The sequence below is a fragment of the Pituophis catenifer genome, unplaced genomic scaffold (assembly GCF_029215685.1).
Source record: "Pituophis catenifer annectens isolate HBS135680 unplaced genomic scaffold, rPitCat1.0.hap2 SCAF_3, whole genome shotgun sequence".
Taxonomy (NCBI): domain Eukaryota; kingdom Metazoa; phylum Chordata; class Lepidosauria; order Squamata; family Colubridae; genus Pituophis; species Pituophis catenifer.
This window is the reverse complement of record NW_027256883.1, coordinates 127,436,475-127,454,582: the sequence shown is the minus strand read 5'-3', so window position 1 is coordinate 127,454,582 and position 18,108 is coordinate 127,436,475. Positions and strand designations below refer to the sequence as shown.

Genomic DNA, 18,108 nt, shown 5'->3' with positions numbered 1-18,108 from the left:
CACACACTAGGTGTGTGGTGGCCTAGTGGTGAAGATGCTCACTTCCCACTTGGAAGATTGAGAATTCAATCCTAGGTAGCGGCAGATGCTTCTCTCCCAGGGTGCAAAGAAAAATTATCTGCTGCGAACTTCGCATGGTGTCAGGAAGGGTATCTGGCTAATAAATGCTCAATTCCATCCAGTCGCCCCGATTCTACCCCAAATTAAGGGATTACAATGGGTTGTATAAAGCAAGTGTATGTCTGTATGTACAGCATGTGTATGTGTGTGTGTAAGGCTTCTATATTCAAGGGATGCTATGTTCAAGTATCGCATAAACTGTTTGTTTTTTCACTGTCATGATTAACATTTGCACACTCAACCCCAGGAATTAACACATTTAATATTTTTTAAAAGAGATGCTTACTCCACCTCTATTCCTGCTTTGAACTCAGACTTTATCAGATTGGTATCTAAACTGTACCTCCTGTCTCCCAAAGGTATTCTCCCAGTCCATTACAATGAGAAACAATAAGGTTCTGAAAGACAAACTCATACACATGCAAAACTGTGAAGTTTTGTACCAGAGTATTCCCATGTCTACAATGGATATTCCACCCTGAAGGAAAGATACTTGAGATCAGCATCATCAATTCCAAATAAGTAGTAGGACGGTCATATGTCCCCTTCCCACTTGTACTGAATGGAACAGAGCTGACTAGAAAGCTAATAAAGATTATTAAGCTAAACCAATAGTAAATTCTCTTCTATTACAAAATAGCCTAGACATTTATAACATCTTTAACATCTTTTCATATAGTAAAAAGAACCAACTATACAGAATTTTAAAGCAATTTTACTATGGGTATTTGCAATGGAAAGATTAATTTTATTTAGAAAGATTATTCTTTATTTTGTTTCTGAAATACTTTCCCCAGGATTTGCCCTCCCAAATAGCTTTTTATTTCCAACATATGTTCTGCAACAGCCTTTTCTTTTTTAATTAATGTAATAAAATTTAGAAGGAAGCTCCTTCCTTCCTGGCAGTTCTCTCACTCACACCCACACCTTAAAACCATTTTGCTAAGTTCAGAATTTCAGCCTCACTACTACTATTGATGATAGATAAATAGACTGTTCAATCCATATACTTATAATAATTTTAACAGCTTCATAAATCTACCGCTGTGGTTTAATTAACATTCACTCATGCATATTACCAACTGGATTCACTTCAGATGTATTGCTTTTAGACTAGCTTACTTGGAAATGCAACCTATCCCTGAACAAGTTTACACTACGAAAATGTTTCAACTTTTCTTCTCTTTCTTCCATTTAAGGATAGACAGTATGATGAAAATTCCATATAGTTTATTTTAGGTGGAAATACATTGGAGTTCCCAAATCCCTAACACTCATGTGACAAAAGGTGAGCTTGATGTCATCTCATAGATCAAGGGTGTCAAACAGGCGGCCCGTGGACCAGATGCGTCATGCACAGGCTACATTCATTCCAGCTCCACAAATGGGAAAAACATCACAAAATATCATGTGACGGCAAGGTGACACAGTGAGTTTGACACCTGTACCATAGATAAACTAAACACTTAGCTCCCATCAGTACTATTGAGTTGTTTTTTTACTTAGACATTGCACATCTTTAAGACTTCAAACTCTAAACCAACGGCCATGATTCTACGAGATTTATATGTTTATACTGTTTTTCTTTTATTAATTTCAGTAGCTGAATAGTTAAAACAACAACAAGAATAAAGGTAACTGCTGGCAAGAAAGAAATGACTTAAGTGCAATGGCCCCCAACCTTTTGGGCACCAGAGACTAGTTCCATGGAGAGAGGTTTTTTCCATGGAGAAGAGGGGGTGGTGGTTTCATTTGCTGCTTCACTTGTTTCTGGCATGTTATGGTCCGGTGGCAGTCTACGGACCAGGGGTTGGGGACCCCTGACTTAATGTGTTTGCTACATTACAAGGCGTTTCAGATCAAGTGATCTAGGAATGGACTCGGATGCCGTAGCAATGCATAGCAACAGAGATAATATGTCAGAGGGATAAAACAATAGACTGACTGACCCTCAGGAATATCACAAATTTATGGAACATTATAACCAATAATGCTTTCATCTAAATCGGTATAGAAATACCCAAATGTGCAAAACTAAGATTTTTAAAACCATTTATCTCAAATGTATTTGTATATCTTAATATTTCAAAATGTATAGTGTGGCACAATCTTTTCATTTGGAAATGTACTTTCCACAAGCCTTATACAAGAGAGTCTGCACACGGAAATTTTACAGTTTTCTGCCTTCAACAGATATTCTATTCACATAGTATTGAATATGCTGCCATTTGACAGCTGAATATTTACCTCAAACACCTCCTCATCCAGAATTCGTGTTCCAAAGACAGTAATGCCATTGGTGTCAACGACTGCCGGACTGCTTCTCTCAAGTGGTTTTGTGGTTTTCTTCTTACAGTCCACAATCATGGTAACTGATTTCCTCTCCACACTGATGGCCACCCGATGCCACCTAGTATAGGAATCAAAATGTTTTAAAAAGAAGAAACCACTTACCTAGAAAATTTACATCTTAAGATCAATGGAGTAATTACATTTGCTTAAAATATTTAAAGGCTATATTTCTTCATTATAACCAGGAACTCATTTCAGAAGCTCTAGCAATGAGAATTGCTATTAAAGGGCAAATTTGCAGCAAATTGACTGGATGCCTTTACTGATAATCACTACACGGACATCCTTGCAGAACTAATGTGTCTAGAAAAGCTACAAAAAGCATAGTTTGGACATCAATCTTTTTCACACAGCATGTTCATGGACAAGTCAAATAGTTATGGCTCTTCTATACAGGTAATGCATACCCTGGCAAAAAAAAATTCCTGTCATTCATCCACAGAATATGCAGGGCTAGGGTAAAAACAATGTAAATATCCTGCAACAGAGCAGAGCAGAGCAGAGCAGGACAGGACAGGACAGGACAGGACAGGACAGGACAGGACAGGACAGAACAGAACAGAACAGAACAGAACAGAACAGAACAGAACAGAACAGAATAGAATAACAGAGTTGGAAGGGACCTTGGAGGTCTTTTAGTCCAACCCCCTGCTGAGGCAGGAAATCCTATACCATTTCAGACAAATGGTTGTCCAATCTCTTAAAAACTTCCAGGGTTGGAGCATTCACAACTTCTGGAGGCAAGTTGTTCCACCGATTAATTGTTCTAACTAGTAATGTTGTTGGGAGACCATATTGCCCTAGACCCTGTTCTACTCATGGCATCAGTATAATACTAGCTCCCCCCTTTTAATCTGAAGCATAAACTAGGGTACCCAACTCTAAGTATTAACCCGACCTTAACTCTAAACCTCATGGGTTTTATGGGGGCCAAATAAATGTTAAAATAGTCCTACTATGCATTTCCAGCCCACTACTAGTGTTTTCCAATATCACACTGGAAACCACCTCAGCCAACTTGGCTGGGAAAATACTAGGCAACAGGGTACATGGTATGCAATAAAGAAAATCATCATCATCATCATCATCATCATCTCTGAAAGGTGCAATGACAGACAATAAAAAATTCTGTCTCATGCCAAGACAGTAACCATTATCTGGAAGTGAGCACTTCACATTCCAAGATTCCAAGATGTACGGGAAAGAAAAAGCAGATTCATGATCTGGCCAAAAACAAAAACAAACTTCCAATGATTAATTAATTAGCATTGCACATAAGTGAAATTTTGACATCATCATGCAATATAAAAGCTCCAAAAAGACACGCTGACACCCTTCAGGCTTGGCTGGTCCTGAATGTGGAATGAGTAAGAATACATGTCTGAGTGTACAGGCATCAAACTTGTTAAACCAATAAAGCTTTATTGTAGTTAGAATTCAGCGTTCTTGTTATTCCTTGCAAGACCCTAGCTACCTCTTAATTGAAATTCTATCTGAAGGTCAGGGAGGTCAAGGGGCAAGTGCCTCTTGGGCTGAGTGTGTGTTTTCTTTGAATAAATTTTCTCCATTGACCAAGGCTGGGCACAGAGTAAATACAAAACTCCCAGTTGTGGATCAAAGCAAGTGGGGAGAGCTGGGAAGTGTGTTTCTCAATGGGAAGTATAAGAAAAAATGACTGACTCTAGGTGAGATGTACAAAAATATAATGGACAGTTAGATTTTTGAGGATTTTGTAACAGAAACACTAGCTATCCTCAGTCTATCTCACTGACCCAGTTCAAGATTACGGTTCTCATAGCCAACCTCAGTTCAAAAAGTTTTCCAGTGAGCTTTCTATTTTCTTAAGTATTCTCCAATAATAGAGGGAAAGGGGCATACAAAAAAGGGCTCTGTTGTGAAAGCATATTCATTTTTGCTCATTTTATTTATTTGGCTTAGATGCTGCCCACTTCAAACTGACACTCCACAGATAGTTCTTAATTTATGACCTGTCGCTTAATAATCCATCGACAGGCTTGTCCTGTAAAGCATCTGGCCTGTGTAAAATATTTCATTGCCCCCACCCACAGTCCAGAGGTGGTATTCAGCAGGTTCTGACCAGTTCTGGAGAACCGGTAGCGGAAATTTTGAGTAGTTCGGAGAACTAGTAAATACCACCTCTGACTGGCCCTGCCCCCATCTATTCTCTGCCTCCCGAATCCCAGCTGATTGGGAGGAAATGGAAATTTTACAATATCCTTCCCCTGGAGTGGGGTGGGAATGGGGATTTTACAGTATCCTTCCCCTGCCATGCCCACCAAGCCATGCCCGTAGAACTGGTAGTAAAAAAAATTGAATCCCACCACTGCCACAGTCACATGATCACATTTAAGCCACTGGGCAAGTGGTTCACATTTATGACTGGCTGCAGTATCCTGTGGTCATGGGACTGTGTTTTGAAATATTTTTTGCTGATTTCTTGCAAAAAACACTCATTCAGGGGTGTGGATTCAGACTTAGGACCATGTGATTTGTTTAATGACCGCTGTAAAAAAATAGTCAAAAAAATGGGTCTGGTCACATGATGCCTTGATATGCAGCTACAATGACTTATAATTGAAATTCCAGTTTCAATTGTGGTCATAAATTGAGGACTGCCTGTACTACTGGGGTAATATTGAACAAGATGGCCTGTTTATAGATTCCGGCTAGTCCCCTAATGCATATCAAAAGCAGTCAGGTTGGTATCTTCATCATTTTAAGGCATAAATGAGGTCTTATTCGGAAGGGAGGATGACAGCATATTACCAAGCATCCATTGAAGGATGGAGAAAATACGAGAACATGATCTAAGTAGTATGTTAAGGGCAGTGGTGAAATCCATTTTTTTTTTACTACCGGTTCTGTGGGCGTAGCTTGGTGGGTGTGGCATGGCTTGGTGTGCGTGGCAGGGGAAGGATACTGCAAAATCTCCATTCCCACCCCACTATTGCAAAATCCCCATTCCCTCCCCACTCCTGGGGGAAGGATATTGCCAACTCTCCATTCCCACTCTACTCTGCGGCCAGCCAGAGGTGTTATTTGCCGGTTCTCTGAACTGCTCAAAATTTCCACTACCGGTTCTCCAGAACCTGTCTGAACCTGCTGGATTTCACCCCTGGTTAAGGACAATAGAGTACAAAAAGCAAGATAGAGATGATACAGGAAACAAAATAGCAGGAAGATGCCAATGGTCATATGCCAAAGATTCGTGTTCAAACCCAACTGAAAAAAAAAATCCATGCAAAATGTTTCATTTAACTCATCTGGTGCCTGGCATCAGTAGCCTCCATTGACAAGATATTCAAATAACTCACACAGACATCATGAACTTTTGATGATCTTCTACTTACTTTCCATCAGCAATATTGACTGTACCAAAGATGGGATAGTCTTCTGGGGCAGGTTTTCCATTTTGATCTTCAAACAAGAAGATAGGCGACCTGCCCACCTCAATGCCAACCTGCTGAATGCCGTGTTCATTGTAGATAGATAGAAGAAAGGACTGAACTCCTTTTTTAGGTTTTATTGTAAATAGAACTGAAAAGTCTTCAGGAAATTTTCCACCTGTCAAGAGAACAATCCAGGGTCACAAATCCTAAGAGTAAAAAACCACAATTTTGGAATGCTTTGTTTTATAGAATGGGGATCAAACTTTATACATTTTCTGTTTAATTCTGCAAATTCCATTGCAGGAATATTTCTTCTTAAAAGCTACTGTATTTTCTTGATTTATACTGCACTTGACTTTAGCCACAGTGTAACCAACATAATGTTTCCATTAAACTTATTTCAGTCCTATTAAGATTCTATTGGGCTCATATAAGACCTGGTGCCTCTTTTGGAGGATATATATATATATCTCCACCAAAAGAGGCACAAGGTCTTATTTTGGGGGGATGTCTTACCTGCTTACCTTAGGACCACCGCAACCAGGCCTCCCATATCCTGACACCTGTTGCACTGCTGCTCGACTTCTTCTGTGGCTGCTTATGGCCACTTGCGGCCAGATGCCATGTGGTGCATTGCACCTGTGCCATCACGCGGCTTCCTGTGAGTGGCGGCACCAGTGCGACATACTACATGGCGTAGTGCCACAAGCAGTGGAACTGGCATGATGCAGTCTTAACTAGAGCTTTTTTGGGGGGTAGAGCTTATATTAGTTGTACATGTAAAATCAAGCAAGGGCTTATTTTTGGGATAGGTCTTATTTTTGGGGAAACACAGTGTTTAATTTATTTGGAACTTAGCATATGTAAACTGCTTAGAGAGGGCTGTAAAGCACTGTGAAGCGGTATATAAGTCTAAGTGCTATTGCTATTACGCATGTGTTGAAATCTTTCAGTAAAGGAGAGGAAAGCACCAAAGGCTAGAGTGAAAATCTATAGGGAAACTCCTGTTGGGACCAAGACAGCTTAGAAGCAGCAGTTGGGACTGTCATCTGTCATCACCTTTCTACCACTATGGTTCTCCCTCAGCATTATTGTCATCTACTTTTAATATTTTGTCCTTGCTGCTGTTGCTTCCAAGAAAGTGGGATGAGGTCATTCATAATAGCTATATGGTGAAGCCTGTATGCCTGCCAAACTTTGCTGGAGTTTCAGATTTTTAGTAATGTTAGGGTGAGGGACATTTACTATTATAGAGTTCATTTTTTTTTTTCATATGTCAGCATAGTTTATACATAGCTTTTTTCTATTATGCCGGTGATTTCATTTTGATTCATCATGAAAAGAATGAGACTATGTGAGCCAAAGCCAAAGGTTTTTTCTTTTCCAAAACTAAATTAATAGCCTGTATGAAATGGGTTATTCTTAAAATGAGCTATATGTTACGGTTGTCTTCCATTTTTATAGCATGACCATCCCAGAACTGGAGAAGATCTTAAAAGAACAGAAAGAATATATCATTTTCTCCTAGTGCCTCCTCCACATATCCTAGTGAATATGGAGAGGTCAAGGTGGAACAGATGATACTAATAGTTGCTCTATTTTACTACTGGAGGGGGAGTCAGGAATGTTGCAACATCGGAAGTACCAAAGTCCTTTGACTGATCCTATCAGAAAAGCTCCCAAACTCCAAGAAATATAATTGAATTTACAGTAATCCAATGAAATAAGATCATTAACATCATAACTGGCAAGCAAAAAGGTGTAAGGCAGTGATCTTGTCTAAAAATCTGATTGCCTAGAATTTCATCATTATTCAAGCAACATCCTTTTGCTGTGCTTCAAGCTGTTAGCTTCTCTGCTAACTTCTCAGATTAACAGAGTTGGAAGGGACCTTGTAGGTCATCTAGTCCAACCCCCCCCCAGCAGGAGACCTTACACCCGTGATGGCAAACCTATGGCACGGTGCCCAAAGTGTCACATGGAGCCATGTTGCCCAGCATGCGTGGCCTTGCCTCTTTGTCTTCCAGGTTTCTGGTATGCATGTACACACGACGATCAGCTGTCCTTCTCGCATGCGGCACTGCCAAAAACTGGAGTGCGTGTGCATGCCGGCCAGCTGATTGTTGGGCGTGCATGGGCGCTAGAACCCAGAAATTCAGCTTTTCTGGAGCACGGCCCCAACGGGTGATCGCTCGCATGTGCAACATTTCCGTGTGACCTTTTCCCTGCCCTACACCATTTCTGACAAATGGCAGTCCAATTTCTTCTTGAAAGTCTCAAGTGATGAAGCTCCCACAACTTGAACTACTATCTAAACACATCGCTTCTGACTTACTGAGTCAGAATTCTGAGAATCAATGGTTTTGATTCTCGTAGCAGAGCTGCGCCGAAAAACTGTAATTCTACTGTCTATTTAACTGAAGTTGGTTAACAGATTGGCTGATTCTATTCACTTATTTCTACTAGGATGGAATGGGAGAACTGGAACCCCAAGTGAGAGATGATAACCATAGTTTATTACCTGTCTGAAAGTAGCCATGTAGGTTGTCCACACTCCATTTTGCTTTTAATGCAGTCATAATTTGGATTATGGATTATGGTGAATTATACTAGATTATGTGCAGTGGTATTGCTTAAAGTGGTGAGAGGATTTGTAAGCAGACTTGAGAAGCATTCTTCTTTTTTTTAACATTTATAAAATATACTGCTCAAAAAATTAAAGGGAACACAAGCAGAAGACATCCGAGATCTAAATGAATGAAATAGCCTTATTAAATACTTTGTTCTTTACATACAGTAGTTTATACACTGCTCAAACAACTAAAGGGAACACAAAACTACTGTATGTAACGAACAAAGTATTTAATAAGGCTATTTCATTCATTCAGATCTCGGATGTCTTCTGCTTGTGTTCCCTTTATTTTTTTGAGCAGTGTACATCGAAAGGAGGAGAAAAAGAGTTAAGCAATCATTTTCTTTCCTTTTTAACTTTTTAACAGTTATAACAGTTTAGGATTTTAGGGCGCTGGGCTACAAAACAATTCGTATTTGAGCAATGTACAATTGCCTGAGTCCACTCATTAAAGTGGCTTTGTAGCACTGAAGTATTACATGTTCTGTAAATTTCCAATTATTTAAGCTCCTTAAAACCTTTGTAAATGAGCAGGGGCTTAAAGAGATTATACTTATGGAAGACTTTGAAATAATATTACAAATCATTTGAGTTTTCCTGTGTCTCTGGATAGGTTTATGGGTGTTTGATTTATAATCCTTTTGATAAAGATGGCAAAAGTTCAGATGATACCACACCACCAGCTGCAATGGGAATAGGGTAGCCCGGAAGACCAAGTGGAGATAGGGCTGCAGTAAAGGAACTTACATGATATTTACAGCTCATTTTACCAATCGTTCCACTTTAAGAAAAAGGATTCTGCATTATAAGATCTAATTTGTACAATAACCGCCAAAGGAAGAAGGAGTTGGCCTAAAAAAAGGGGGAGGAGGGGACTGAGGGAAGTTTCAAGAACCGAATACAGCTCAGCACCTGCCTTGTCTGAATTGCTTAACCTCATCCAAAAGTTATGCTGAGAATGCTTAAGGCAGGGGAGCACCGATTCATCCAGTCTGGGCATGTGCTTTCAATCTGATACTAACAAATGATAGAAACGCTGCAGGAAGTCAATTTCTTTTTACTGTAAAAAATGACCCTTTCTCATGGTTACTGACAACAAATAATAAGTACAGGTAGTCCTCGACTTACTATCACACTTGCGTCCTAAATTTGTGCGTTAAGTGAGATGTTTGTTAAGTGAGTTTTGCCCCATTTTACGACCTTTCTTGCCAGCATTGTTAAGTGAATCTCTGCAGTTGGTAAATTAGCAACCTGGTTAAATTAAGTGAGTCTGGCTTCCCCATTGACTTTGCTTGTCTAAATAGCAATAGCAACAGCACTTAGACTTATATACCACTTCACAGTGCTTTTACAGCCCTCTCTAAGCAGTTTACAGAGTTAGCATATTGCCCCCAACAATCTGGGTCCTCATTTTACCCACTTTGGAAGGATGGAAGGCTGAGTCAACCTTGAGCCGGTGAGATTCAAACTGCCGAACTGCAGCTAGCAGGCAGCTGAAATAGCCTGCAGTGCTGCACTCTAACCACTGCACCATCTCGGCTCTAAAGGTCGCAAAAGGGGATCATATGACCTTGGGACACAGCAACGGTCATAAATATGAACCTGTTGCCAAGCATCTGAATTTTACCGGTATTCACATGATCATGGGGAGGCTGCAAAGGTTGTAACTGTGAAAAATAGTTAAAAGTCACTTTTTTCAATGCTGTTGTTACTTTGAACCAGTGGTGAAATCTAATTTTTCTTACTACCGGTTCTGGGGTGTGGCTTGGTGGGTGTGGTGTGGCTTGGTGGGCGTGGCACGGGAAGGATACTACAAAATCTCATTCCCTCCCCACTCCAGGAGGAAGGATATTGCAAAATCCCCATTCCCTCCCCACTCTGGGGCCAGCCAGAGGTGGTATTTGCCGGTTTTCGACCTGCTCAAAATTTCCGCTACTGGTTCTCCAGAACCTGACAGAACTTGCTGGATTTCACCCCTGCTTTGAACAGTCAATAAGCAAACTCTTATAAGCTGAGGACTACCTGTAGATGGAAGCTGGAATAATTCATATTCTACTTCGAGTTGGAATGATTTTTTGCAAAATATTGCATTTCTTTTGCTGTCCAAACAAAATGTGTGTTAACTTGGGAAGTTCAGGCAGAGTAGGCATTATTCAGATCGTCTTGGTGAAGTTGTGCCATTTGGGAGCCCTAGGAAGAATGCCATTTTTTGTCACGGTGCCTACTTTGTGTAACAGTCTACCCCAGGTGTTATGTGGGCCAAGAATGTATTGGTCTTCAGAAGGGCAATGAAGACCTGGTTTTTCTCCCCAGGCACTGGGGCTAGGATGTTAATGGAGAATTGACATGACCAATATGTATAGCAATGAACTTTTTAGGGGGTGCACTTAGCTCTTTCTTACATCGATGTGTACATTTGGTGATCATTTTATTTCTGTTTGCCACCCACAGCTCCTCTGGCAATGGACATCTGTGTAAAGCCGTTTAATAAAATCAAATAAATTCCAAAGCCGAATGCACATTATGACTACAAAGCCTGCTAGGTCAGCTGGGATTCTCTGTGTTATTAATACTTTTTTTTTTTGGCCCATTGCTGGTGTTACAATTTTGACAAACGTTATATCACTGGGCGGAGTTTTGACAGCATCCTTTTCAGCTGATTCATGAAAACAAAAAGTTGTGTTTGGCCCGTGTGTGATTTTTCCATTATTTCTACAGGAGCTCAGCCTTTTGGCGATGATTTATAAAGAGCTGAAGACCAGTAAGAAAATAGTTTTCCACTAAAAATGCTATAGGAAGCAATCTCTAATTGAAACCCTGAGCAGATTCTGGCTGTAATACACAAAACAAAATGGCGTCCCCCATGTACACATTGAAGAATTCGATATCTGTCAGCCACCTTCCTAAATTTTCTATGCTGAGAAGTTTTCCTTTTGTCTTGAGGCAAACGAAGATGTTCTCAGGTTCTAACCATTCATTTAGCAACTGTTCAAAGTTACCGCAGCATTGAAAAAAGTGACTTACAAGAGGTTCTCACACTTATGGCCATCACAGCACCTCCTGCGATCATGTGATCAAAATTCAGGTGCAACCAGGATGCATTTGTCATGGTTGCAGCATCCCAGGTCTGCGACCTAGCCAGCTTCTGACAAGCAAAGTTAATGGGGAGAAACCAGGTTTGCTTAACGATCGCTTGATTCATTTAACAACTGCAATGATTCACTTAGCGACCATCGCAAAAAGGATGATAAAATCCTGTGCGACTCATTTAACAATGGTCTTACTTAGCAATGAAAATTCCGGACCCATTTGTGGTTATAAATCAAAGAGTACCTATAAATAAAATTCTCTAAAGGAGTGGGTCATAAGGTACTCAACGGAAGCACTATTTCCAAAATGCTTGGGAGTGGATACACCAGTTATAGTTCCTTAAAGAAGCACCAGAGCCAGTTCAGGATGATGCCAGTCCTTGTTCTTAGCCTCCAGCGGCTGCTTGAGAAAATCTCCCACAGCCTTTTCCCCAGAGACCATTCAGTACAAAAGTTCCCACTTGCCAGAAGAAGGATTTTGTTAACTAAGGGGGTGGAGGAGGCTATTGTATTATACAAGTAGTAGTCCTCAACTTACAACAGTTCCTTTAGGGACTGTTCAAAGTTACAACGGCACTGAAAAAATGTGCCTTAATACCATTTTTCACAGTTATGACCTTTGCAGCATCCCCCATGGTTCTGCGATCAAAAATCCAGATGATTTGCAACTGGTTCATATTTATGACAGTCGCAGTGTCACAAGGTCATGCGATCACCTTCGGTGACCTTCTGACGAGGAAAGTCAATGGAGAAGCCAGATTCACATAACAACCAGGTTACTAATTTATCAACTGCAGTGCATCACTTAGCAACAAGAAAGGTCATAAAATGGGGCCCAAATTCACTTAACAGATGTCTCGCTTAATGACAGAAATGTTGGGCTCAATTGTGGTTGTAAATTGAGGACTACCTGTAGTGTTACATACAGCACCATTTGGTTTGCTGTTATACAGCAACTCTTGTAGCTGTATTGTTGGACAGAGTGTTGCCAACATTTTTCCCCCCTGTGGATTAATGAAAGTTAATTGAGTTTGGTTCTATTCTTATCTACTACTAACCCAACAAACCCTTGGGTCTCCCTTTACCGAAGTTCAAAGTGGCAGAGGCACCAGTCTGCAATCTAGCCATACTCTAATGGGGAAACTCTCTCCCTCTGACCTGTTCTGAAATTTTGATTTTATTTAGCTTTATTTGGCACAGTGTGAGCATTTTTCTTGTAACAGGTTTGGTGTGAATTGATAGGCTGCAAATTCAGAGCATTTGCAATATCTGCTGTGTATTCTGGGGCACTTTAGCAGGAATGCGGAACCTGTGACAGTTTCTAATGTTGCTGAACTACAACACCCAGCAGGTCCCATCAGAATGATCAAAAGCCAGTCAGCACTAAGTACATTCAGTCTTCAAGTCCAATCTCCGCTAATATTGGATCTCATTAGGCTTATAAATATCATCCTCTTGTGTCCCATTATGCACTGTGTAAGCACAAGCTCCTTCTCCTAGAGATAAGGCTTAGGTAATAATAACTGCAACAGAAGACTAGCATTGCTTCAATAACAGGCAGGGCAAACCACAATGCTCGTTCATTTTAATCGCTTTAACAAAAGCTCCTTAAGTATATTAGGCACTTATATACAAGAAGACACAGCATTTTATCATGCCCATTTCTCAGCCTGCTCTCATGATGCTAGCAGGGGCTTTGGAGGTAAATAAACCACCATTGGTTTATCTTACAGCTATCTGGCTATGATTGTCTAGGTTCAGTGCAAACTTTGGCCATGACAAATTCACCTCAGGCCCATTCTAATACTGTAGAAGTTTTGGTTTGAAATATGGAAGCAATCTAGGCAACCCCCTAGTGTTTTGGTAGCTCTTAAAACTAGTATGACCCAGAAGTCAATAGCATAACGTCATTCTAACATTTTGGCTAATATGGTCATAAGAGCCCATAATTTAATTATCCCCTTCAGTTAAAGATGCATGGGTTGGTTCTATTTCAGCCCCCTTCAGTTTGCATTTCATTCATCAGTCTACTGCATACCATTCTGACATTAATCTACCAATATTTTACAAATGCTGTACAGAATGTCCAACTCCAACATTTTTATATGCATTTTCTCATGAACTGCACATTTCTGGATCTATTTAATCTCTATAATACACACACACACACACATACACACACACAGGCACATTATTTGATCAGAATTACAAAATGCAGGGAAATGTGAAATTCAAAGTACCACTGCATTCCAGGTCAAATCACCTCAGGATGCAGGCCAAATGTAACGGTATGTGGGAATGCCGTTACAGTCCAGGAGAATGAGTTACAGCCTAGGCAATAGTCTGATAAATGAAATCTGAGTCCCAGGGAGGGAGTAGATGGAGAAAATGTTTAAGAAGGGACATCCCTATTTATTTATTTATTTATTTATTTTTTGGAGAGTGAAAGTAATGAAGGGGAAAGGTATTTTCAGACTTGCAAGATTCTGATAATAACGGTAGTCGCATGGTTTGTGCTTCTTGTCTGGACTACCTCAAGAGGCTGACACTCAATGCCTTCCTCAAGAATCCCTAGCTCTAATTTTCAATGGAGATTCTCAGTCAACCAGGTCACGGATGTCCCAAAGTTGTTTTTTCAAAAGGCAACTGGACTTTTTCCTTGAAGACATTTTGCTTCTCATCCAAGAAGCCTCTCTGGAAGCTTTCAAAAAGAGATTGGACTGCCATCTGTTAAAATGGTGTAGGGTCTGTTTGGGTGGGGGCAGTGGTGGGTTCTCCCCGGTTCGGACTGGTTCACAAGGACTGGTAGTAAAACCGGCAGGAAGCCCCACCCACCGCCCCAGATGTCATCATCAATGATCTGTGCATGCACAGAAGCAAGGCGCGTGCAATCCCGTTGCGAACTGGTACTAAAGGTAAGTAGAACCCACCCCTGGGTGGGGGGGTTGGACTAGATGACTTACAAGGTCCCTTCCAACTCTGTTAATCTGTAATCTGTAAAGCAACTTTGGGATTTAGCTCTAATTGATCCCTCCTCCTTTGGCTGGGTCACGCTTAGTGTGATATGAAACCAGGCAACTACATAGTTGCAAATTCATGGCTTAGCATGATGAGTGAATCTAACCTGGATTTCTATTTTCTATGAACTATTATCCTGGAGGCTATAAAACCATTCTGTACTCATTTTTTATTATCTTTATTCACATAATTCTTATTCAAACACAAAGAACTACTTCTGGACATGGGAAGTAAGCAAAAACAACTTTGGATGTGTTTCTGTTCTGCTCCACAAATGGCTATTGCTCTTTTTGTTTGAGAATCCCTTCCATTCCTTCATTAAGGTAGAGAATAATCCTTTCTTCCCTTACCTCTCAAAAAGCCTTTTTGATGATATGCCTGCACCTCCCCAAATGAGGCCAACTGAGATATAAATATGAATTCCTTGCCTTAAGTTTAAGGTAAGAAATCCTGTGACTGCCACAAAAGAGAGAGGTGAAGGACCAAGAAAGCTACTGCCAAAGGCCATTTTATTTAATGAGATTTTCCGCAAAGTACCTAATGTGTGAATAGAATAGAATAGAATAGAATAGAATAGAATAGAATAGAATAGAATAGAATAGAATAGAATAGAATAGAATAGAATAGAATAGAATAGAATTCTTTATTGGCCAAGTGTGATTGGACACACAAGGAATTTGTCTTTGGTGCATATGCTCTCAGTGTACATAAAAAGACAAGATACATTTGTCAAGAATCATAAGGTAAACATGTTTATCTTGGGAAAAACTATATATTTGGCTATCAAAGAGAAAACTATAACCGAAACCAGATTAGGAGTTGTATTTATTGAAAAACTTATACTATACAAGTAAAGTGAGGTCGGATAGACCTAATTGATTTACAAATGTAAATTAGGTTGTTCTGTCTCCCCCGGAACGTAATATAGATGTATAGTACCGAATATTAAATTATTAAGGTACTACTTATAGGCATGTATGTTATTTGTTTTGTTGTTCTGTTTGTCATTTATCTGGTGTGTTGTCTTCTTTTTTAATGATAAATGTAAATAAAGATTATTTTTTTTAAAAAAAAAGAATCATAAGGTACAACACTTAATGATAGTCATAGGGTACAAATAAGCAATCAAATCATACTAGGAAGCAATCAATATCAATATAAATCGTAAGGATACAAGCAAAGTTACAGTCATGCAGTCATAAGTGGGAGGAGATGAGTGATAGGAATGATGAGAAGACTAATAGTAATAGTAATGCAGCCTTAGTGAATAGTTTAACAGTGTTGAGGGAATTATTTGTTTAGCAGAGTGATGGTGTTCGGGGGAAAAACTGTTCTTGTGTCTAGTTGTTTTGGTGTGCAGCGCTCAGTATATTACTCAGTACTCAAAACAAAAATGAGCTGCAGCCAGGTCACTGCTAAAGTTACTAACTCCATTAGAGTCTTAAAAAGAAAACATTCTGGTACAGAGTGAGAATGGAAGATGTTTTATGTTAACTCTCAGTTCTGAACACATTCCATTCTCACTGTGCACCACATGAAAGGGGATATCTATCCTGCTCTTCTCTGCATTGGCTTTAGCAGAAAGCCTTTATTCTTTGCTCACAGCTTCTAAAAGGCAACACCACAAGCAGTGGTGAGATTCAAAATTTTTTACTAGCGGTTCTGTGGGCGTGGCTTGGTGGGCGTGGCATGGCTTGGTGGGCATGGCAGGGGAAGGATACTGTAAAATCTCCATTCCCACCCCACTCCAGGGGAAGGTTACTGCAAAATCCCCATTTCCTCCCGATCAGCTGGGATTTGGCAGGCAGAGAATAGCTGGGGGCAGGGCCAGTCAGAGGTGGTATTTACCAGTTCTTCAAATTAATCAAAATTTCCCCTACTGGTTCTCCAGAACTGGTCAGAACCTGCTGAATACCACCTCTGACCACAAGGGTTTTCAATGACTATGTCACTGCCGTTTAAGGCTGAGGGGCAATTACATTTGAACATCCAGTCTTATTGGTGAAAGTGAGACCTCAGGACAGAGTATTAGAAAGTAGAAAAACATTGCTAAAGCACAAGAGCTCAAGGGGTGGCCCAAAGAAGCAACCAAGTTGGTTAAATCAAAGCTCATTTTTTTTTGCCAATCATTGAACAGAAGCTAATGATGATCCAATAGGATGCATTTGTTAAATGGCCCTGGGCAAGTCCACTTGAGAAAAGGATGATTTGCACCTCATTTTTCTTCTTAAATTTACCTTTAAACCCACCCCCACCCCCAAATCTGCTTCTAAAAGTAAGATCCAACCTTTACATTGCACATGCAAAAAGTCATAAGCATGGATATGTGAAGTGGCTAATAAAGATACACTGGAAACATTTAATTTGGAACTCAGCTACCAGATTTTGACATATTCAGAATTGCTTACATGACACCTACTTTCAAAAGAATGTCAGAGTGTAGTGATGGTTTACGTTAAAGCACAGAGGAATGGAAAATGTTTAAGGCATTCTTTCATCCAACATCACAAGATGTCACAACATCACAAGGGAGCAAGAAATCACAACATCACAAGGGAGCAAGAAACCTAAATCCTGCTACCAGCATTTACAAGGCAGGCCACTTTTCCTATGTGCTAAACAGAAATAAGTAGCACATAGGTGGGTTTAACCAATTTTTCTGTGACTCCTGTCCCATCCTGTCCCTTCCCCTTCCCACCCAACTCCACCCCAATTCTTGTTATAACTTTGACTTGCAACTGATTTTTGTGTTGTAATGTTTAATATTTGGAAAGCAACAAAAATGATTAGGGGACTGGGGAATAAAACATATAAAGAACGATTGCTGGAATTGTGTATGTCCAGTCTGGTGAAAAGAAGGACTAAGAGTGACATGATAGCAGTGTTCGAATATCTCAGGGGCTGCCACAAAGAAAAGGGAGGCAACCTATTCTCCAAAGCACCTGAGGGTAGGACAAGAAGCGATGGGTGGAAACTAATCAAGGAGAGAAGCAACCTAGAACTAAGGAGAAATTTCCTGCCAGTTAGAACAATTAATCAGTGGAACAACTTGTCTCCAGAAGTTGCCAATGCTCCAACACTGGGGGTTTTAAAGAAGAGATTGGACAAACATTTGTCTGAAATGGTATAGGGTTTCCAGCCTGGCTCACTTGTGTGCTAGTCCAGCCCTCTTTAACCACCATTTGTATTACAGAAATAAAAAAATCATCTGGGCTATGATAAGGAATGCATCAGTTTCCATTCTCTAAAGAATCTCCCTGAAATGAATCCATCCTAATAATATTCCCAGAGATTCTTTAGGCAGGTTTTGTGCTCTGCCCTTAAAAGCTTTAATCAAACTTGCTTTCCAAAACATTCTTGTAGATTCTGTGAATGTGTGTAGTGTGTGTATACATCATATATTCTGCCAAGAAACTAATCAGCGCACTAGATGTCAGGTTTCAGTTCTGCTCCCAACGGGCATGAACAATTCCAAAAAATTTAACAA

The 18,108-nt window shown here is 40.1% G+C and overlaps 1 protein-coding gene across 1 annotated transcript in view; it reads right to left on the bottom strand.

The window, feature by feature from the left end:
- COL11A1 (collagen type XI alpha 1 chain) overlaps positions 1–18,108 on the bottom strand; it is a 297,225-nt gene that overhangs the window by 229,588 nt on the left and 49,529 nt on the right. Inside the window, exons 4-5 of the mRNA XM_070941067.1 lie at positions 5,844–6,057; positions 2,368–2,530 (exon numbers count right to left, since the gene is read on the bottom strand). Coding sequence (XP_070797168.1) covers positions 2,368–2,530; positions 5,844–6,057 — 377 coding nt within the window. The remainder of the gene's footprint in view (positions 1–2,367; positions 2,531–5,843; positions 6,058–18,108) is intronic.